This window comes from Coregonus lavaretus, assembly GCF_964263955.1.
Source record: "Coregonus lavaretus genome assembly, chromosome: 2".
NCBI lineage: Eukaryota > Metazoa > Chordata > Actinopteri > Salmoniformes > Salmonidae > Coregonus > Coregonus lavaretus.
This window is the reverse complement of record NC_139989.1, coordinates 846,375-871,098: the sequence shown is the minus strand read 5'-3', so window position 1 is coordinate 871,098 and position 24,724 is coordinate 846,375. Positions and strand designations below refer to the sequence as shown.

The 24,724-nt window shown below is 40.4% G+C and overlaps 1 protein-coding gene across 1 annotated transcript in view; it reads right to left on the bottom strand.

The window, feature by feature from the left end:
- Nucleotides 1–24,724, bottom strand: part of LOC311143070 (vasoactive intestinal polypeptide receptor-like) — a gene marked incomplete at its 5' end in the record, with an annotated part of 262,368 nt that overhangs the window by 50,241 nt on the left and 187,403 nt on the right. Inside the window, one exon of the mRNA XM_084178882.1 lies at nt 24,148–24,220. Coding sequence (XP_084035008.1) covers nt 24,148–24,220 — 73 coding nt within the window. The remainder of the gene's footprint in view (nt 1–24,147; nt 24,221–24,724) is intronic.

Below are 24,724 nucleotides of genomic sequence, written 5' to 3'. Positions count from 1 at the left end.
TGTACTCTACTCTACCAAACTCTACTGGTGTGTTCTGTACTCTACTAAACTCTACTGGTGTGTTCTGTACTCTACTCTACTAAACTCTACTGGTGTGTTCTGTACTCTACCAAACTCTACTGGTGTGTTCTGTACTCTACTAAACTCCACTGGTGTGTTCTGTACTCTACTCTACTAAACTCTGCTGGTGTGTTCTGTACTCTACTCTACTAAACTCTACTGGTGTGTTCTGTACTCTACTCTACTAAACTCTACTGGTGTGTTCAGTACTCTACTCTACTAAACTCTACTGGTGTGTTCTGTACTCTACTCTACTAAACTCTACTGGTGTGTTCTGTACTCTACCAAACTCTACTGGTGTGTTCTGTACTCTACTCTACCAAACTCTACTGGTGTGTTCTGTACTCTACTCTACTAAACTCTACTGGTGTGTTCTGTACTCTACTAAACTCTACTGGTGTGTTCTGTACTCTACTCTACTAAACTCTACTGGTGTGTTCTGTACTCTACTCTACTAAACTCTACTGGTGTGTTCTGTACTCTACTCTACTAAACTCTACTGGTGTGTTCTGTACTCTACTAAACTCTACTGGTGTGTTCTGTACTCTACTCTACTAAACTCTACTGGTGTGTTCTGTACTCTACTAAACTCTACTGGTGTGTTCTGTACTCTACTAAACTATACTGGTGTGTTCTGTACTCTACTCTACTAAACTCTACTGGTGTGATCTGTACTCTACTAAACTCTACTGGTGTGTTCTGTACTCTACTCTACTAAACTCTACTGGTGTGTTCTGTACTCTACTCTACTAAACTCTACTGGTGTGTTCTGTACTCTACTAAACTCTACTGGTGTGTTCTGTACTCTACTCTACTAAACTCTACTGGTGTGTTCTGTACTCTACTAAACTCTACTGGTGTGTTCTGTACTCTACTAAACTCTACTGGTGTGTTCTGTACTCTACTCTACTAAACTCTACTGGTGTGTTCTGTACTCTACTCTACTAAACTCTACTGGTGTGTTCTGTACTCTACTCTACCAAACTCTACTGGTGTGTTCTGTACTCTACTAAACTCCACTGGTGTGTTCTGTATTCTACTCTACCAAACTCTACTGGTGTGTTCTGTACTCTACTAAACTCTACTGGTGTGTTCTGTACTCTACTCTACTAAACTCTACTGGTGTGTTCTGTACTCTACCAAACTCTACTGGTGTGTTCTGTACTCTACTAAACTCCACTGGTGTGTTCTGTACTCTACTCTACTAAACTCTACTGGTGTGTTCTGTACTCTACTCTACTAAACTCTACTGGTGTGTTCTGTACTCTACTCTACTAAACTCTACTGGTGTGTTCTGTACTCTACTCTACTAAACTCTACTGGTGTGTTCTGTACTCTACTAAACTCTACTGGTGTGTTCTGTACTCTACTCTACTAAACTCTACTGGTGTGTTCTGTACTCTACTCTACTAAACTCTACTGGTGTGTTCTGTACTCTACTCTACTACACTCTACTGGTGTGTTCTGTACTCTACTCTACTAAACTCTACTGGTGTGTTCTGTACTCTACTAAACTCTACTGGTGTGTTCTGTACTCTACTAAACTCTACTGGTGTGTTCTGTACTCTACTCTACTAAACTCTACTGGTGTGTTCTGTACTCTACCAAACTCTACTGGTGTGTTCTGTACTCTACTCTACCAAACTCTACTGGTGTGTTCTGTACTCTACTCTACTAAACTCTACTGGTGTGTTCTGTACTCTACTAAACTCTACTGGTGTGTTCTGTACTCTACTCTACTAAACTCTACTGGTGTGTTCTGTACTCTACTCTACTAAACTCTACTGGTGTGTTCTGTACTCTACTCTACTACACTCTACTGGTGTGTTCTGTACTCTACTCTACTAAACTCTACTGGTGTGTTCTGTACTCTACTAAACTCTACTGGTGTGTTCTGTACTCTACTCTACTAAACTCTACTGGTGTGTTCTGTACTCTACTAAACTCTACTGGTGTGTTCTGTACTCTACTCTACTAAACTCTACTGGTGTGTTTTGTACTCTACCAAACTCTACTGGTGTGTTCTGTACTCTACTAAACTCCACTGGTGTGTTCTGTACTCTACTCTACCAAACTCTACTGGTGTGTTCTGTACTCTACTAAACTCTACTGGTGTGTTCTGTACTCTACTCTACTAAACTCTACTGGTGTGTTCTGTACTCTACCAAACTCTACTGGTGTGTTCTGTACTCTACTAAACTCCACTGGTGTGTTCTGTACTCTACTCTACTAAACTCTGCTGGTGTGTTCTGTACTCTACTCTACTAAACTCTACTGGTGTGTTCTGTACTCTACTCTACTAAACTCTACTGGTGTGTTCTGTACTCTACTCTACTAAACTCTACTGGTGTGTTCTGTACTCTACCAAACTCTACTGGTGTGTTCTGTACTCTACTCTACTAAACTCTACTGGTGTGTTCTGTACTCTACCAAACTCTACTGGTGTGTTCTGTACTCTACTCTACCAAACTCTACTGGTGTGTTCTGTACTCTACTCTACTAAACTCTACTGGTGTGTTCTGTACTCTAATAAACTCTACTGGTGTGTTCTGTACTCTACTCTACTAAACTCTACTGGTGTGTTCTGTACTCTACTAAACTCTACTGGTGTGTTCTGTACTCTACTCTACTAAACTCTACTGGTGTGTTCTGTACTCTACCAAACTCTACTGGTGTGTTCTGTACTCTACTAAACTCCACTGGTGTGTTCTGTACTCTACTCTACTAAACTCTGCTGGTGTGTTCTGTACTCTACTCTACTAAACTCTACTGGTGTGTTCTGTACTCTACTAAACTCTACTGGTGTGTTCTGTACTCTACTAAACTCTACTGGTGTGTTCTGTACTCTACTCTACTAAACTCTACTGGTGTGTTCTGTACTCTACCAAACTCTACTGGTGTGTTCTGTACTCTACTCTACCAAACTCTACTGGTGTGTTCTGTACTCTACTCTACTAAACTCTACTGGTGTGTTCTGTACTCTACTAAACTCTACTGGTGTGTTCTGTACTCTACTCTACTAAACTCTACTGGTGTGTTCTGTACTCTACTCTACTAAACTCTACTGGTGTGTTCTGTACTCTACTCTACTACACTCTACTGGTGTGTTCTGTACTCTACTCTACTAAACTCTACTGGTGTGTTCTGTACTCTACTAAACTCTACTGGTGTGTTCTGTACTCTACTCTACTAAACTCTACTGGTGTGTTCTGTACTCTACTAAACTCTACTGGTGTGTTCTGTACTCTACTCTACTAAACTCTACTGGTGTGTTTTGTACTCTACCAAACTCTACTGGTGTGTTCTGTACTCTACTAAACTCCACTGGTGTGTTCTGTACTCTACTCTACCAAACTCTACTGGTGTGTTCTGTACTCTACTAAACTCTACTGGTGTGTTCTGTACTCTACTCTACTAAACTCTACTGGTGTGTTCTGTACTCTACCAAACTCTACTGGTGTGTTCTGTACTCTACTAAACTCCACTGGTGTGTTCTGTACTCTACTCTACTAAACTCTGCTGGTGTGTTCTGTACTCTACTCTACTAAACTCTACTGGTGTGTTCTGTACTCTACTCTACTAAACTCTACTGGTGTGTTCTGTACTCTACTCTACTAAACTCTACTGGTGTGTTCTGTACTCTACCAAACTCTACTGGTGTGTTCTGTACTCTACTCTACTAAACTCTACTGGTGTGTTCTGTACTCTACCAAACTCTACTGGTGTGTTCTGTACTCTACTCTACCAAACTCTACTGGTGTGTTCTGTACTCTACTCTACTAAACTCTACTGGTGTGTTCTGTACTCTACTAAACTCTACTGGTGTGTTCTGTACTCTACTCTACTAAACTCTACTGGTGTGTTCTGTACTCTACTAAACTCTACTGGTGTGTTCTGTACTCTACTCTACTAAACTCTACTGGTGTGTTCTGTACTCTACCAAACTCTACTGGTGTGTTCTGTACTCTACTAAACTCCACTGGTGTGTTCTGTACTCTACTCTACTAAACTCTGCTGGTGTGTTCTGTACTCTACTCTACTAAACTCTACTGGTGTGTTCTGTACTCTACTAAACTCTACTGGTGTGTTCTGTACTCTACTAAACTCTACTGGTGTGTTCTGTACTCTACTCTACTAAACTCTACTGGTGTGTTCTGTACTCTACCAAACTCTACTGGTGTGTTCTGTACTCTACTCTACCAAACTCTACTGGTGTGTTCTGTACTCTACTCTACTAAACTCTACTGGTGTGTTCTGTACTCTACTAAACTCTACTGGTGTGTTCTGTACTCTACTCTACTAAACTCTACTGGTGTGTTCTGTACTCTACTCTACTAAACTCTACTGGTGTGTTCTGTACTCTACTCTACTAAACTCTACTGGTGTGTTCTGTACTCTACTCTACTACACTCTACTGGTGTGTTCTGTACTCTACTCTACTAAACTCTACTGGTGTGTTCTGTACTCTACTAAACTCTACTGGTGTGTTCTGTACTCTACTAAACTCTACTGGTGTGTTCTGTACTCTACTCTACTAAACTCTACTGGTGTGTTCTGTACTCTACCAAACTCTACTGGTGTGTTCTGTACTCTACTCTACCAAACTCTACTGGTGTGTTCTGTACTCTACTCTACTAAACTCTACTGGTGTGTTCTGTACTCTACTAAACTCTACTGGTGTGTTCTGTACTCTACTCTACTAAACTCTACTGGTGTGTTCTGTACTCTACTCTACTAAACTCTACTGGTGTGTTCTGTACTCTACTCTACTACACTCTACTGGTGTGTTCTGTACTCTACTCTACTAAACTCTACTGGTGTGTTCTGTACTCTACTAAACTCTACTGGTGTGTTCTGTACTCTACTCTACTAAACTCTACTGGTGTGTTCTGTACTCTACTAAACTCTACTGGTGTGTTCTGTACTCTACTCTACTAAACTCTACTGGTGTGTTTTGTACTCTACCAAACTCTACTGGTGTGTTCTGTACTCTACTAAACTCCACTGGTGTGTTCTGTACTCTACTCTACCAAACTCTACTGGTGTGTTCTGTACTCTACTAAACTCTACTGGTGTGTTCTGTACTCTACTCTACTAAACTCTACTGGTGTGTTCTGTACTCTACCAAACTCTACTGGTGTGTTCTGTACTCTACTAAACTCCACTGGTGTGTTCTGTACTCTACTCTACTAAACTCTGCTGGTGTGTTCTGTACTCTACTCTACTAAACTCTACTGGTGTGTTCTGTACTCTACTCTACTAAACTCTACTGGTGTGTTCTGTACTCTACTCTACTAAACTCTACTGGTGTGTTCTGTACTCTACCAAACTCTACTGGTGTGTTCTGTACTCTACTCTACTAAACTCTACTGGTGTGTTCGGTACTCTACCAAACTCTACTGGTGTGTTCTGTACTCTACTCTACCAAACTCTACTGGTGTGTTCTGTACTCTACTCTACTAAACTCTACTGGTGTGTTCTGTACTCTACTAAACTCTACTGGTGTGTTCTGTACTCTACTCTACTAAACTCTACTGGTGTGTTCTGTACTCTACTAAACTCTACTGGTGTGTTCTGTACTCTACTCTACTAAACTCTACTGGTGTGTTCTGTACTCTACCAAACTCTACTGGTGTGTTCTGTACTCTACTAAACTCCACTGGTGTGTTCTGTACTCTACTCTACTAAACTCTGCTGGTGTGTTCTGTACTCTACTCTACTAAACTCTACTGGTGTGTTCTGTACTCTACTAAACTCTACTGGTGTGTTCTGTACTCTACTAAACTCTACTGGTGTGTTCTGTACTCTACTCTACTAAACTCTACTGGTGTGTTCTGTACTCTACCAAACTCTACTGGTGTGTTCTGTACTCTACTCTACCAAACTCTACTGGTGTGTTCTGTACTCTACTCTACTAAACTCTACTGGTGTGTTCTGTACTCTACTAAACTCTACTGGTGTGTTCTGTACTCTACTCTACTAAACTCTACTGGTGTGTTCTGTACTCTACTCTACTAAACTCTACTGGTGTGTTCTGTACTCTACTCTACTACACTCTACTGGTGTGTTCTGTACTCTACTCTACTAAACTCTACTGGTGTGTTCTGTACTCTACTAAACTCTACTGGTGTGTTCTGTACTCTACTCTACTAAACTCTACTGGTGTGTTCTGTACTCTACTAAACTCTACTGGTGTGTTCTGTACTCTACTCTACTAAACTCTACTGGTGTGTTTTGTACTCTACCAAACTCTACTGGTGTGTTCTGTACTCTACTAAACTCCACTGGTGTGTTCTGTACTCTACTCTACCAAACTCTACTGGTGTGTTCTGTACTCTACTAAACTCTACTGGTGTGTTCTGTACTCTACTCTACTAAACTCTACTGGTGTGTTCTGTACTCTACCAAACTCTACTGGTGTGTTCTGTACTCTACTAAACTCCACTGGTGTGTTCTGTACTCTACTCTACTAAACTCTGCTGGTGTGTTCTGTACTCTACTCTACTAAACTCTACTGGTGTGTTCTGTACTCTACTCTACTAAACTCTACTGGTGTGTTCTGTACTCTACTAAACTCTACTGGTGTGTTCTGTACTCTACTAAACTCTACTGGTGTGTTCTGTACTCTACTCTACTAAACTCTACTGGTGTGTTCTGTACTCTACCAAACTCTACTGGTGTGTTCTGTACTCTACTCTACCAAACTCTACTGGTGTGTTCTGTACTCTACTCTACTAAACTCTACTGGTGTGTTCTGTACTCTACTAAACTCTACTGGTGTGTTCTGTACTCTACTCTACTAAACTCTACTGGTGTGTTCTGTACTCTACTCTACTAAACTCTACTGGTGTGTTCTGTACTCTACTCTACTACACTCTACTGGTGTGTTCTGTACTCTACTCTACTAAACTCTACTGGTGTGTTCTGTACTCTACTAAACTCTACTGGTGTGTTCTGTACTATACTCTACTAAACTGTACTGGTGTGTTCTGTACTCTACTAAACTCTACTGGTGTGTTCTGTACTCTACTCTACTAAACTCTACTGGTGTGTTTTGTACTCTACCAAACTCTACTGGTGTGTTCTGTACTCTACTAAACTCCACTGGTGTGTTCTGTACTCTACTCTACCAAACTCTACTGGTGTGTTCTGTACTCTACTAAACTCTACTGGTGTGTTCTGTACTCTACTCTACTAAACTCTACTGGTGTGTTCTGTACTCTACCAAACTCTACTGGTGTGTTCTGGACTCTACTAAACTCCACTGGTGTGTTCTGTACTCTACTCTACTAAACTCTGCTGGTGTGTTCTGTACTCTACTCTACTAAACTCTACTGGTGTGTTCTGTACTCTACTCTACTAAACTCTACTGGTGTGTTCTGTACTCTACTCTACTAAACTCTACTGGTGTGTTCTGTACTCTACCAAACTCTACTGGTGTGTTCTGTACTCTACTCTACCAAACTCTACTGGTGTGTTCTGTACTCTACTCTACTAAACTCTACTGGTGTGTTCTGTACTCTACTAAACTCTACTGGTGTGTTCTGTACTCTACTCTACTAAACTCTACTGGTGTGTTCTGTACTCTACTCTACTAAACTATACTGGTGTGTTCTGTACTCTACTCTACTAAACTCTACTGGTGTGTTCTGTACTCTACTAAACTCTACTGGTGTGTTCTGTACTCTACTCTACTAAACTCTACTGGTGTGTTCTGTACTCTACTAAACTCTACTGGTGTGTTCTGTACTCTACTCTACTAAACTATACTGGTGTGTTCTGTACTCTACTCTACTAAACTCTACTGGTGTGATCTGTACTCTACTAAACTCTACTGGTGTGTTCTGTACTCTACTCTACTAAACTCTACTGGTGTGTTCTGTACTCTACTCTACTAAACTCTACTGGTGTGTTCTGTACTCTACTAAACTCTACTGGTGTGTTCTGTACTCTACTCTACTAAACTCTACTGGTGAGTTCTGTACTCTACTAAACTCTACTGGTGTGTTCTGTACTCTACTAAACTCTACTGGTGTGTTCTGTACTCTACTCTACTAAACTCTACTGGTGTGTTCTGTACTCTACTCTACTAAACTCTACTGGTGTGTTCTGTACTCTACTCTACCAAACTCTACTGGTGTGTTCTGTACTCTACTAAACTCCACTGGTGTGTTCTGTACTCTACTCTACCAAACTCTACTGGTGTGTTCTGTACTCTACTAAACTATACTGGTGTGTTCTGTACTCTACTCTACTAAACTCTACTGGTGTGTTCTGTACTCTACCAAACTCTACTGGTGTGTTCTGTACTCTACTAAACTCCACTGGTGTGTTCTGTACTCTACTCTACTAAACTCTACTGGTGTGTTCTGTACTCTACTCTACTAAACTCTACTGGTGTGTTCTGTACTCTACTCTACTAAACTCTACTGGTGTGTTCTGTACTCTACCAAACTCTACTGGTGTGTTCTGTACTCTACTCTACTAAACTCTACTGGTGTGTTCTGTACTCTACCAAACTCTACTGGTGTGTTCTGTACTCTACTCTACCAAACTCTACTGGTGTGTTCTGTACTCTACTCTACTAAACTCTACTGGTGTGTTCTGTACTCTACTAAACTCTACTGGTGTGTTCTGTACTCTACTCTACTAAACTCTACTGGTGTGTTCTGTACTCTACTCTACTAAACTCTACTGGTGTGTTCTGTACTCTACTCTACTACACTCTACTGGTGTGTTCTGTACTCTACTCTACTAAACTCTACTGGTGTGTTCTGTACTCTACTAAACTCTACTGGTGTGTTCTGTACTCTACTAAACTCTACTGGTGTGTTCTGTACTCTACTCTACTAAACTCTACTGGTGTGTTCTGTACTCTACTCTACTAAACTCTACTGGTGTGTTCTGTACTCAACTAAACTCTACTGGTGTGTTCTGTACTCTACTCTACTAAACTCTACTGGTGTGTTCTCTACTCTACTCTACCAAACTCTACTGGTGTGTTCTGTACTCTACTAAACTCTACTGGTGTGTTCTCTACTCTACTAAACTCTACTGGTTTGTTCTGTACTCTACTAAACTCTAATGGTTTGTTCTGTACTCTACTAAACTCTACTGGTGTGTTCTGTACTCTACTAAACTCTACTGGTGTGTTCTGTACTCTACTAAACTCTACTGGTGTGTTCTCTACTCTACTAAACTCTACTGGTGTGTTCTGTACTCTACTAAACTCTACTGGTGTGTTCTCTACTCTACTAAACTCTACTGGTGTGTTCTGTACTCTACTCTACTAAACTCTACTGGTGTGTTCTGTACTCTACTCTACTAAACTCTACTGGTGTGTTCTGTACTCAACTAAACTCTACTGGTGTGTTCTGTACTCTACTCTACTAAACTCTACTGGTGTGTTCTGTACTCTACTCTACCAAACTCTACTGGTGTGTTCTGTACTCTACTAAACTCTACTGGTGTGTTCTCTACTCTACTAAACTCTACTGGTTTGTTCTGTACTCTACTAAACTCTACTGGTTTGTTCTGTACTCTACTAAACTCTACTGGTGTGTTCTGTACTCTACTAAACTCTACTGGTGTGTTCTGTACTCTACTAAACTCTACTGGTGTGTTCTCTACTCTACTAAACTCTACTGGTGTGTTCTGTACTCTACTAAACTCTACTGGTGTGTTCTCTACTCTACTAAACTCTACTGGTGTGTTCTGTACTCTACCCTGCTAAACTCTACTGGTGTGTTCTCTACTCTACTAAACTCTACTGGTGTGTTCTGTACTCTGCTAACCTCTACTGCTGTGTTCTATACTCTACTCTACTAAACTCTACTGGTGTGTTCTGTACTCTACTAAACTCTACTGGTGTGTTCTGTACTCTACTAAACTCTACTGGTGTGTTCTGTACTCTACTAAACTCCACTGGTGTGTTCTGTACTCTACTCTACCAAACTCTACTGGTGTGTTCTGTACTCTACTCTACCAAACTCTACTGGTGTGTTCTGTACTCTACCAAACTCTACTGGTGTGTTCTGTACTCTACTCTACCAAACTCTACTGGTGTGTTCTGTACTCTACTCTACCAAACTCTAATGGTGTGTTTTGTACTCTACTCTACTAAACTCTACTGGTGTGTTCTGTACTCAACTAAACTCTACTGGTGTGTTCTGTACTCTACTCTACTAAACTCTACTGGTGTGTTCTGTACTCTACTCTACCAAACTCTACTGGTGTGTTCTGTACTCTACTAAACTCTACTGGTGTGTTCTCTACTCTACTAAACTCTACTGGTTTGTTCTGTACTCTACTAAACTCTACTGGTTTGTTCTGTACTCTACTAAACTCTACTGGTGTGTTCTGTACTCAACTAAACTCTACTGGTGTGTTCTGTACTCTACTCTACTAAACTCTACTGGTGTGTTCTGTACTCTACTCTACCAAACTCTACTGGTGTGTTCTGTACTCTACTAAACTCTACTGGTGTGTTCTCTACTCTACTAAACTCTACTGGTTTGTTCTGTACTCTACTAAACTCTACTGGTTTGTTCTGTACTCTACTAAACTCTACTGGTGTGTTCTGTACTCTACTAAACTCTACTGGTGTGTTCTGTACTCTACTAAACTCTACTGGTGTGTTCTCTACTCTACTAAACTCTACTGGTGTGTTCTGTACTCAACTAAACTCTACTGGTGTGTTCTGTACTCTACTCTACTAAACTCTACTGGTGTGTTCTGTACTCTACTCTACCAAACTCTACTGGTGTGTTCTGTACTCTACTAAACTCTACTGGTGTGTTCTCTACTCTACTAAACTCTACTGGTTTGTTCTGTACTCTACTAAACTCTACTGGTTTGTTCTGTACTCTACTAAACTCTACTGGTGTGTTCTGTACTCTACTAAACTCTACTGGTGTGTTCTGTACTCTACTAAACTCTACTGGTGTGTTCTCTACTCTACTAAACTCTACTGGTGTGTTCTGTACTCTACTAAACTCTACTGGTGTGTTCTCTACTCTACTAAACTCTACTGGTGTGTTCTGTACTCTACCCTGCTAAACTCTACTGGTGTGTTCTCTACTCTACTAAACTCTACTGGTGTGTTCTGTACTCTGCTAACCTCTACTGCTGTGTTCTATACTCTACTCTACTAAACTCTACTGGTGTGTTCTGTACTCTACTAAACTCTACTGGTGTGTTCTGTACTCTACTAAACTCTACTGGTGTGTTCTGTACTCTACTAAACTCCACTGGTGTGTTCTGTACTCTACTCTACCAAACTCTACTGGTGTGTTCTGTACTCTACTCTACCAAACTCTACTGGTGTGTTCTGTACTCTACCAAACTCTACTGGTGTGTTCTGTACTCTACTCTACCAAACTCTACTGGTGTGTTCTGTACTCTACTCTACCAAACTCTAATGGTGTGTTTTGTACTCTACTAAACTCTACTGTTGTGTTCCGTACTCTACTAAACTCTACTGGTGTGTTCTGTACTCTACTCTACCAAACTCTACTGGTGTGTTCTGTACTCTACTAATCTCTACTGGTGTGTTCTGTACTCTACTAAACTCTACTGGTGTGTTCTGTACTCTACTAAACTCCACTGGTGTGTTCTGTACTCTACTAAACTCTACTGGTGTGTTCTGTACTCTACTCTACCAAACTCTACTGGTGTGTTCTGTACTCTACTAAACTCTAATGGTGTGTTTTGTACTCTACTAAACTCTACTGGTGTGTTCTGTACTCTACTCTACTAAACTCTACTGGTGTGTTCTGTACTCTACTAAACTCTACTGGTGTGTTCTGTACTCTACTCTACTAAACTCTACTGGTGTGTTCTGTACTCTACTCTGCTAAACTCTACTGGTGTGTTCTGTACTCTACTAAACTCTACTGGTGTGTTCTGTACTCTACTCTACTAAACTCTACTGGTTTGTTCTGTACTCTACTCTACTAAACTCTACTGGTGTGTTCTGTACTCTACTAAACTCTACTGGTGTGTTCTGTACTCTACTCTACTAAACTCTACTGGTGTGTTCTGTACTCTACTAAACTCTACTGGTGTGTTCTGTACTCTACTCTACTAAACTCAACTGTTGTGTTCTGTACTCTACTAACTCTACTGGTGTGTTCTGTACTCTACTCTACTAAACTCTACTGGTGTGTTCTGTACTCTACTCTTCTAAACTCTACTGGTGTATTCTGTACTCTACTAAACTCTACTGGAGTGTGCTGTACTCTACTCTAATAAACTCTATTGGGGTGTTCTGTACTCTACTAAACTCTACTGGTGTGTTCTGTACTCTACTCTACTAAACTATATTGGTGTGTTCTGTACTCTACTCTACTAAACTCTACTGGTGTGTTCTGTACTCTACTCTACTAAACTCTACTGGTGTGTTCTGTACTCTACTCTACTAAACTCTACTGGTGTGTTCTGTACTCTACTCTACTAAACTCTACTGGTGTGTTCTGTACTCTACTAAACTCTACTGGTGTGTTCTGTACTCTACTCTACTAAACTCTACTGGTGTGTTCTGTACTCTACTAAACTCTACTGGTGTGTTCTGTACTCTACTAAACTCTACTGGTGTGTTCTGCACTCTACTCTACTAAACTCTACTGGTGTGTTCTGTACTCTACTCTACTAAACTATACTGGTGTGTTCTATACTCTACTCTACTAAACTCTACTGGTGTGTTCTGTACTCTACTCTACTAAACTCTACTGGTGTGTTCTGTACTCTACTCTACCAAACTCTACTGGTGTGTTCTGTACTCTACTAATCTCTACTGGTGTGTTCTGTACTCTTCTAAACTCTACTGGTGTGTTCTGTACTCTACTAAACTATACTGGTGTGTTCTATACTCTACTCTACTAAACTCTACTGGTGTGTTCTGTACTCTACTAAACTCTACTGGTGTGTTCTGTACTCTACTCTACTAAACTCTACTGGTGTGTTCTGTACTCTACTCTACTAAACTCTACTGGTGTGTTTTGTACTCTACTCTACTAAACTCTACTGGTGTGTTCTGTACTCTACTCTACTAAACTCTACTGGTGTGTTCTGTACTCTACTATACTAAACTCTACTGGTGTGTTCTGTACTCTACTCTACTAAACTCTACTGGTGTGTTCTGTACTCTACTAAACTCTACTGGTGTGTTCTGTACTCTACTAAACTATATTGGTGTGTTCTGTACTCTACTCTACTAAACTCTACTGGTGTGTTCTGTACTCTACTCTACTAAACTCTACTGGTGTGTTCTGTACTCTACTCTACTAAACTCTACTGGTGTGTTCTGTACTCTACTAAACTCTACTGGTGTGTTCTGTACTCTACTAAACTATATTGGTGTGTTCTGTACTCTACTCTACTAAACTCTACTGGTGTGTTCTGTACTCTACTCTACTAAACTCTACTGGTGTGTTCTGTACTCTACTCTACTAAACTCTACTGGTGTGTTCTGTACTCTACTCTACTAAACTCTACTGGTGTGTTCTGCACTCTACTCTACTAAACTCTACTGGTGTGTTCTGTACTCTACTCTACTAAACTCTACTGGTGTGTTCTATACTCTACTCTACTAAACTCTACTGGTGTGTTCTGTACTCTACTAAACTCCACTGGTGTGTTCTGTACTCTACTCTACTAAACTCCACTGGTGTGTTCTGTACTCTACTCTACTAAACTCTACTGGTGTGTTCTGTACTCTACTAAACTCTACTGGTGTGTTCTGTACTCTACTAAACTATATTGGTGTGTTCTGTACTCTACTCTACTAAACTCTACTGGTGTGTTCTGTACTCTACTCTACTAAACTCTACTGGTGTGTTCTGTACTCTACTCTACTAAACTCTACTGGTGTGTTCTGCATTCTACTCTACTAAACTCTACTGGTGTGTTCTGTACTCTACTCTACTAAACTCCACTGGTGTGTTCTATACTCTACTAAACTCTACTGGTGTGTTCTGTACTCTACTCTACTAAACTAAACTGGTGTGTTCTGTACTCTACTAAACTCTACTGGTGTGTTCTGTACTCTACTCTACTAAACTCTACTGGTGTGTTCTGTACTCTACTCTACTAAACTCTACTGGTGTGTTTTGTACTCTACCAAACTCTACTGGTGTGTTCTGTACTCTACTAAACTCCACTGGTGTGTTCTGTACTCTACTCTACCAAACTCTACTGGTGTGTTCTGTACTCTACTAAACTCTACTGGTGTGTTCTGTACTCTACTCTACTAAACTCTACTGGTGTGTTCTGTACTCTACCAAACTCTACTGGTGTGTTCTGTACTCTACTAAACTCCACTGGTGTGTTCTGTACTCTACTCTACTAAACTCTGCTGGTGTGTTCTGTACTCTACTCTACTAAACTCTACTGGTGTGTTCTGTACTCTACTCTACTAAACTCTACTGGTGTGTTCTGTACTCTACTCTACTAAACTCTACTGGTGTGTTCTGTACTCTACCAAACTCTACTGGTGTGTTCTGTACTCTACTCTACTAAACTCTACTGGTGTGTTCTGTACTCTACTCTACCAAACTCTACTGGTGTGTTCTGTACTCTACTCTACTAAACTCTACTGGTGTGTTCTGTACTCTACTAAACTCTACTGGTGTGTTCTGTACTCTACTCTACTAAACTCTACTGGTGTGTTCTGTACTCTACTCTACTAAACTATACTGGTGTGTTCTGTACTCTACTCTACTAAACTCTACTGGTGTGTTCTGTACTCTACTAAACTCTACTGGTGTGTTCTGTACTCTACTCTACTAAACTCTACTGGTGTGTTCTGTACTCTACTAAACTCTACTGGTGTGTTCTGTACTCTACTCTACTAAACTATACTGGTGTGTTCTGTACTCTACTCTACTAAACTCTACTGGTGTGATCTGTACTCTACTAAACTCTACTGGTGTGTTCTGTACTCTACTCTACTAAACTCTACTGGTGTGTTCTGTACTCTACTCTACTAAACTCTACTGGTGTGTTCTGTACTCTACTAAACTCTACTGGTGTGTTCTGTACTCTACTCTACTAAACTCTACTGGTGTGTTCTGTACTCTACTAAACTCTACTGGTGTGTTCTGTACTCTACTAAACTCTACTGGTGTGTTCTGTACTCTACTCTACTAAACTCTACTGGTGTGTTCTGTACTCTACTCTACTAAACTCTACTGGTGTGTTCTGTACTCTACTCTACCAAACTCTACTGGTGTGTTCTGTACTCTACTAAACTCCACTGGTGTGTTCTGTACTCTACTCTACCAAACTCTACTGGTGTGTTCTGTACTCTACTAAACTATACTGGTGTGTTCTGTACTCTACTCTACTAAACTCTACTGGTGTGTTCTGTACTCTACCAAACTCTACTGGTGTGTTCTGTACTCTACTAAACTCCACTGGTGTGTTCTGTACTCTACTCTACTAAACTCTACTGGTGTGTTCTGTACTCTACTCTACTAAACTCTACTGGTGTGTTCTGTACTCTACTCTACTAAACTCTACTGGTGTGTTCTGTACTCTACCAAACTCTACTGGTGTGTTCTGTACTCTACTCTACTAAACTCTACTGGTGTGTTCTGTACTCTACCAAACTCTACTGGTGTGTTCTGTACTCTACTCTACCAAACTCTACTGGTGTGTTCTGTACTCTACTCTACTAAACTCTACTGGTGTGTTCTGTACTCTACTAAACTCTACTGGTGTGTTCTGTACTCTACTCTACTAAACTCTACTGGTGTGTTCTGTACTCTACTCTACTAAACTCTACTGGTGTGTTCTGTACTCTACTCTACTACACTCTACTGGTGTGTTCTGTACTCTACTCTACTAAACTCTACTGGTGTGTTCTGTACTCTACTAAACTCTACTGGTGTGTTCTGTACTCTACTAAACTCTACTGGTGTGTTCTGTACTCTACTCTACTAAACTCTACTGGTGTGTTCTGTACTCTACTCTACTAAACTCTACTGGTGTGTTCTGTACTCAACTAAACTCTACTGGTGTGTTCTGTACTCTACTCTACCAAACTCTACTGGTGTGTTCTGTACTCTACTAAACTCTACTGGTGTGTTCTCTACTCTACTAAACTCTACTGGTTTGTTCTGTACTCTACTAAACTCTAATGGTTTGTTCTGTACTCTACTAAACTCTACTGGTGTGTTCTGTACTCTACTAAACTCTACTGGTGTGTTCTGTACTCTACTAAACTCTACTGGTGTGTTCTCTACTCTACTAAACTCTACTGGTGTGTTCTGTACTCTACTAAACTCTACTGGTGTGTTCTCTACTCTACTAAACTCTACTGGTTTGTTCTGTACTCTGCTAAACTCTACTGGTGTGTTCTCTACTCTACTAAACTCTACTGGTGTGTTCTGTACTCTACTCTACTAAACTCTACTGGTGTGTTCTGTACTCTACTCTACTAAACTCTACTGGTGTGTTCTGTACTCAACTAAACTCTACTGGTGTGTTCTGTACTCTACTCTACTAAACTCTACTGGTGTGTTCTGTACTCTACTCTACCAAACTCTACTGGTGTGTTCTGTACTCTACTAAACTCTACTGGTGTGTTCTCTACTCTACTAAACTCTACTGGTTTGTTCTGTACTCTACTAAACTCTACTGGTTTGTTCTGTACTCTACTAAACTCTACTGGTGTGTTCTGTACTCTACCAAACTCTACTGGTGTGTTCTGTACTCTACTCTACCAAACTCTACTGGTGTGTTCTGTACTCTACTCTACTAAACTCTACTGGTGTGTTCTGTACTCTACTAAACTCTACTGGTGTGTTCTGTACTCTACTCTACTAAACTCTACTGGTGTGTTCTGTACTCTACTCTACTAAACTCTACTGGTGTGTTCTGTACTCTACTCTACTACACTCTACTGGTGTGTTCTGTACTCTACTCTACTAAACTCTACTGGTGTGTTCTGTACTCTACTAAACTCTACTGGTGTGTTCTGTACTCTACTAAACTCTACTGGTGTGTTCTGTACTCTACTCTACTAAACTCTACTGGTGTGTTCTGTACTCTACTCTACTAAACTCTACTGGTGTGTTCTGTACTCAACTAAACTCTACTGGTGTGTTCTGTACTCTACTCTACTAAACTCTACTGGTGTGTTCTCTACTCTACTCTACCAAACTCTACTGGTGTGTTCTGTACTCTACTAAACTCTACTGGTGTGTTCTCTACTCTACTAAACTCTACTGGTTTGTTCTGTACTCTACTAAACTCTAATGGTTTGTTCTGTACTCTACTAAACTCTACTGGTGTGTTCTGTACTCTACTAAACTCTACTGGTGTGTTCTGTACTCTACTAAACTCTACTGGTGTGTTGTCTACTCTACTAAACTCTACTGGTGTGTTCTGTACTCTACTAAACTCTACTGGTGTGTTCTCTACTCTACTAAACTCTACTGGTTTGTTCTGTACTCTGCTAAACTCTACTGGTGTGTTCTGTACTCTACTCTACTAAACTCTACTGGTGTGTTCTGTACTCTACTCTACTAAACTCTACTTGTTTGTTCTGTACTCTGCTAAACTCTACTGGTGTGTTCTGTACTCTACTCTACTAAACTCTACTGGTGTGTTCTCTACTCTACTAAACTCTACTGGTGTGTTCTGTACTCTACTAAACTCTACTGGTGTGTTCTCTACTCTACTAAACTCTACTGGTGTGTTCTCTACTCTACTAAACTCTACTGGTGTGTTCTGTACTCTACTCTACTAAACTCTACTGGTGTGTTCTGTACTCTACTCTACTAAACTCTACTGGTGTGTTCTGTACTCAACTAAACTCTACTGGTGTGTTCTGTACTCTACTCTACTAAACTCTACTGGTGTGTTCTGTACTCTACTCTACCAAACTCTACTGGTGTGTTCTGTACTCTACTAAACTCTACTGGTGTGTTCTCTACTCTACTAAACTCTACTGGTTTGTTCTGTACTCTACTAAACTCTACTGGTTTGTTCTGTACTCTACTAAACTCTACTGGTGTGTTCTGTACTCTACTAAACTCTACTGGTGTGTTCTGTACTCTACTAAACTCTACTGGTGTGTTCTCTACTCTACTAAACTCTACTGGTGTGTTCTGTACTCTACTAAACTCTACTGGTGTGTTCTCTACTCTACTAAACTCTACTGGTGTGTTCTGTACTCTACTCTGCTAAACTCTACTGGTGTGTTCTCTACTCTACTAAACTCTACTGGTGTGTTCTGTACTCTGCTAACCTCTACTGCTGTGTTCTATACTCTACTCTACTAAACTCTACTGGTGTGTTCTGTACTCTACTAAACTCTACTGGTGTGTTCTGTACTCTACTAAACTCTACTGGTGTGTTCTGTACTCTACTAAACTCCACTGGTGTGTTCTGTACTCTACTCTACCAAACTCTACTGGTGTGTTCTGTACTCTACTCTACCAAACTCTACTGGTGTGTTCTGTACTCTACCAAACTCTATTGGTGTGTTCTGTACTCTACTCTACCAAACTCTACTGGTGTGTTCTGTACTCTACTCTACCAAACTCTAATGGTGTGTTTTGTACTCTACTAAACTCTACTGTTGTGTTCCGTACTCTACTAAACTCTACTGGTGTGTTCTGTACTCTACTCTACCAAACTCTACTGGTGTGTTCTGTACTCTACTAATCTCTACTGGTGTGTTCTGTACTCTACTAAACTCTACTGGTGTGTTCTGTACTCTACTAAACTCCACTGGTGTGTTCTGTACTCTACTAATCTCTACTGGTGTGTTCTGTACTCTACTAAACTCTACTGGTGTGTTCTGTACTCTACTAAACTCTAATGGTGTGTTTTGTACTCTACTAAACTCTACTGGTGTGTTCTGTACTCTACTCTACTAAACTCTACTGGTGTGTTCTGTACTCTACTAAACTCTACTGGTGTGTTCTGTACTCTACTCTACTAAACTCTACTGGTGTGTTCTGTACTCTACTCTGCTAAACTCTACTGGTGTGTTCTGTACTCTACTAAACTCTACTGGTGTGTTCTGTACTCTTCTCTACTAAACTCTACTGGTTTGTTCTGTACTCTACTCTACTAAACTCTACTGGTGTGTTCTGTACTCTACTAAACTCTACTGGTGTGTTCTGTACTCTACTCTACTAAACTCTACTGGTGTGTTCTGTACTCTACTAAACTCTACTGGTGTGTTCTGTACTCTACTCTACTAAACTCAACTGTTGTGTTCTGTACTCTACTAACTCTACTGGTGTGTTCTGTACTCTACTCTACTAAACTCTACTGGTGTGTTCTGTACTCTACTCTTCTAAACTCTACTGGTGTATTCTGTACTCTACTAAACTCTACTGGAGTGTGCTGTACTCTACTCTAATAAACTCTATTGGGGTGTTCTGTACTCTACTAAACTCTACTGGTGTGTTCTGTACTCTACTCTACTAAACTATATTGGTGTGTTCTGTACTCTACTCTACTAAACTCTACTGGTGTGTTCTGTACTCTACTCTACTAAACTCTACTGGTGTGTTCTGTACTCTACTAAACTCTACTGGTGTGTTCTGTACTCTACTCTACTAAACTCTACTGGTGTGTTCTGTACTCTACTCTACTAAACTCTACTGGTGTGTTCTGTACTCTACTCTACTAAACTCTACTGGTGTGTTCTGTACTCTACTAAACTCTACTGGTGTGTTCTGTACTCTACTAAACTCTACTGGTGTGTTCTGCACTCTACTCTACTAAACTCTACTGGTGTGTTCTGTACTCTACTCTACTAAACTATACTGGTGTGTTCTATACTCTACTCTACTAAACTCTACTGGTGTGTTCTGTACTCTACTCTACTAAACTCTACTGGTGTGTTCTGTACTCTACTCTACCAAACTCTACTGGTGTGTTCTGTACTCTACTAATCTCTACTGGTGTGTTCTGTACTCTTCTAAACTCTACTGGTGTGTTCTGTACTCTACTAAACTATACTGGTGTGTTCTATACTCTACTCTACTAAACTCTACTGGTGTGTTCTGTACTCTACTAAACTCTACTGGTGTGTTCTGTACTCTACTCTACTAAACTCTACTGGTGTGTTCTGTACTCTACTCTACTAAACTCTACTGGTGTGTTTTGTACTCTACTCTACTAAACTCTACTGGTGTGTTCTGTACTCTACTCTACTAAACTCTACTGGTGTGTTCTGTACTCTACTATACTAAACTCTACTGGTGTGTTCTGTACTCTACTCTACTAAACTCTACTGGTGTGTTCTGTACTCTACTAAACTCTACTGGTGTGTTCTGTACTCTACTAAACTATATTGGTGTGTTCTGTACTCTACTCTACTAAACTCTACTGGTGTGTTCTGTACTCTACTCTACTAAACTCTACTGGTGTGTTCTGTACTCTACTAAACTCTACTGGTGTGTTCTGTACTCTACTAAACTATATTGGTGTGTTCTGTACTCTACTCTACTAAACTCTACTGGTGTGTTCTGTACTCTACTCTACTAAACTCTACTGGTGTGTTCTGTACTCTACTCTACTAAACTCTACTGGTGTGTTCTGTACTCTACTCTACTAAACTCTACTGGTGTGTTCTGCACTCTACTCTACTAAACTCTACTGGTGTGTTCTGTACTCTACTCTACTAAACTCTACTGGTGTGTTCTATACTCTACTCTACTAAACTCTACTGGTGTGTTCTGTACTCTACTAAACTCCACTGGTGTGTTCTGTACTCTACTCTACTAAACTCCACTGGTGTGTTCTGTACTCTACTCTACTAAACTCTACTGGTGTGTTCTGTACTCTACTAAACTCTACTGGTGTGTTCTGTACTCTACTAAACTATATTGGTGTGTTCTGTACTCTACTCTACTAAACTCTACTGGTGTGTTCTGTACTCTACTCTACTAAACTCTACTGGTGTGTTCTGTACTCTACTCTACTAAACTCTACTGGTGTGTTCTGCATTCTACTCTACTAAACTCTACTGGTGTGTTCTGTACTCTACTCTACTAAACTCCACTGGTGTGTTCTATACTCTACTAAACTCTACTGGTGTGTTCTGTACTCTACTCTACTAAACTCAACTGGTGTGTTCTGTACTCTACTAAACTCTACTGGTGTGTTCTGTACTCTACTCTACCAAACTCTACTGGTGTGTTCTGTACTCTACTCTACTAAACTCTACTGGTGTGTTCTGTACTATACTCTTCTAAACTCTACTGGTGTGTTCTGTACTCTACTAAACTCTACTGGAGTGTTCTGTACTCTACTCTACTAAACTCTACTGGTGTGTTCTGTACTCTACTAAACTCTACTGGAGTGTTCTGTACTCTACTCTACTAAACTCTACTGGGGTGTTCTGTACTCTACTAAACTCTACTGGTGTGTTCTGTACTCTACTCTACTAAACTCTACTGGTGTGTTCTGTACTCTACTAAACTCTACTGGAGTGTTCTGTACTCTACTCTACTAAACTCTACTGGGGTGTTCTGTACTCTACTAAACTGTACTGGTGTGTTCTGTACTCTACTCTACTAAACTCTACTGGTGTGTTCTGTACTCTACTCTACTAAACTCTACTGGTGTGTTCTGTACTCTACTAAACTCCACTGGTGTGTTCTGTACTCTACTCTACTAAACTCTACTGGTGTGTTCTGTACTCTACTCTACTAAACTCTACTGGTGTGTTCTGTACTCTACTCTACTAAACTCTACTGGTGTGTTCTGTACTCTACTAAACTCTACTGGTGTGTTCTGTACTCTACTCTACCAAACTCTACTGGTGTGTTCTGTACTCTACTCTACTAAACTCTACTGGTGTGTTCTGTACTATACTCTTCTAAACTCTACTGGTGTGTTCTGTACTCTACTAAACTCTACTGGAGTGTTCTGTACTCTACTCTACTAAACTCTACTGGTGTGTTCTGTACTCTACTAAACTCTACTGGAGTGTTCTGTACTCTACTCTACTAAACTCTACTGGGGTGTTCTGTACTCTACTAAACTCTACTGGTGTGTTCTGTACTCTACTCTACTAAACTCTACTGGTGTGTTCTGTACTCTACTAAACTCTACTGGAGTGTTCTGTACTCTACTCTACTAAACTCTACTGGGGTGTTCTGTACTCTACTAAACTGTACTGGTGTGTTCTGTACTCTACTCTACTAAACTCTACTGGTGTGTTCTGTACTCTACTCTACTAAACTCTACTGGTGTGTTCTGTACTCTACTAAACTCCACTGGTGTGTTCTGTACTCTACTCTACTAAACTCTACTGGTGTGTTCTGTACTCTACTCTACTAAACTCTACTGGTGTGTTCTGTACTCTACTCTACTAAACTCTACTGGTGTGTTCTGTACTCTACTAAACTCTACTGGTGTGTTCTGTACTCTACTCTACCAAACTCTACTGGTGTGTTCTGTACTCTACTAAACTCTACTGGTGTGTTCTGTACTCTACTCTACTAAACTCTACTGGTGTGTTCTGTACTCTACTCTACTAAACTCTACTGGTGTGTTCTGTACTCTACCAAACTCTACTGGTGTGTTCTGTACTCTACCAAACTCTACTGGTGTGTTCTGTACTCTACTCTACCAAACTCTACTGGTGTGTTCTGTACTCTACTCTACTAAACTCTACTGGTGTGTTCTGTACTCTACCAAACTCTACTGGTGTGTTCTGTACTCTACTCTACTAAACTCTACTGGTGTGTTCTGTACTCTACTAAACTCTACTGGTGTGTTCTGTACTCTACTAAACTCTACTGGTGTGTTCTGTACTCTACTAAACTCTACTGGTGTGTTCTGTACTCTACTAAACTCTACTGGTGTGTTCTGTACTCTACTAAACTCCACTGGTGTGTTCTGTACTCTACTCTACTAAACTCTACTGGTGTGTTCTGTACTCTACTAAACTCTACTGGTGTGTACTCTACTCTACTAAACTCTACTGGTGTGTTCTGTACTCTACTAAACTCTACTGGTGTGTTCTGTACTCTACTCTACTAAACTCTACTGGTGTGTTCTGTACTCTACTCTACTAAACTCTACTGGTGTGTTCTGTACTCTACTCTACTAAACTCTACTGGTGTGTTCTGTACTCTACTCTACTAAACTCTACTGGTGTGTTCTGTACTCTACTCTACTAAACTCTACTGGTGTGTTCTGTACTCTACCAAACTATACTGGTGTGTTCTGTACTCTACTCTACTAAACTCTACTGGTGTGTTCTGTACTCTACTAAACTCTACTGGTGTGTTCTGTACTCTACTAAACTCTACTGGTGTGTTCTGTACTCTACTAAACTCTACTGGTGTGTTCTGTACTCTACTAAACTCTACTGGTGTGTTCTGTACTCTACTAAACTCCACTGGTGTGTTCTGTACTCTACTCTACTAAACTCTACTGGTGTGTTCTGTACTCTACTAAACTCTACTGGTGTGTACTCTACTCTACTAAACTCTACTGGTGTGTTCTGTACTCTACTAAACTCTACTGGTGTGTTCTGTACTCTACTCTACTAAACTCTACTGGTGTGTTCTGTACTCTACTCTACTAAACTCTACTGGTGTGTTCTGTACTCTACTCTACTAAACTCTACTGGTGTGTTCTGTACTCTACTCTACTAAACTCTACTGGTGTGTTCTGTACTCTACTCTACTAAACTCTACTGGTGTGTACTGTACTCTACTAAACTCTACTGGTGTGTTCTATACTCTAAACTAAACACTCCTTTCTTTACAGTAATAACTATGACAGAGACATACATACCTCCTCTCTACAGTATTAACTATGACAGAGACAGACAGACCTCCCCTCTCTACAGTAAAAACTATGACAGAGACAGACAGACCTCCCCTCTCTACAGTAATAACTATGACAGAGACAGACAGACCTCCCCTCTCTACAGTATTAACTATGACAGAGACAGACAGACCTCCCCTCTCTACAGTAAAAACTATGACAGAGACAGACAGACCTCCTCTCTACAGTAATAACCATAACACCTACTTCTGATGGAATGAGAGTTGAATCCTTTCATACTAATCATGAAAGTTGAGGAGTGGCAGAACAGCTCACCAGGATGGAGGCCAGTATTGGAGTCTTAATGATCCACCAGAACATGTCAGTCTTTTCAATGATGTCCCAGCACCTGGTAACATATAGGTGATATCACATACTGTTAGAAAAAGAGTATTTAGTCAGCCACCAATTGTGCAAGTTCTCCCACTTAAAAAGATGAGAGAGGCCTGTAATTTTCATCATAGGTACACGTCAACTATGACAGACAAAATGAGGAAAAAAAATCCAGAAAATCATATTGTAGGATTTTTAATGAATTTATTTGTAAATTATGGTGGAAAATAAGTATTTGGTCAATAACAAAAGTTTCTCAATACTTTGTTATATACCCTTTGTTGGCAATGACACAGGTCAAACGTTTTCTGTAAGTCTTCACAAGGTTTTCACACACTGTTGCTGGTATTTTGGCCCATTCCTCCATGCAGATCTCCTCTAGAGCAGTGATGTTTTGGGGTTGTCACTGGGCAACACAGACTTTCAACTCCCTCCAAAGATTGTCTATGGGGTTGAGATCTGGAGACTGGCTAGGCCACTCCAGGACCTTGAAATGCTTCTTACGAAGCCACTCTTTCGT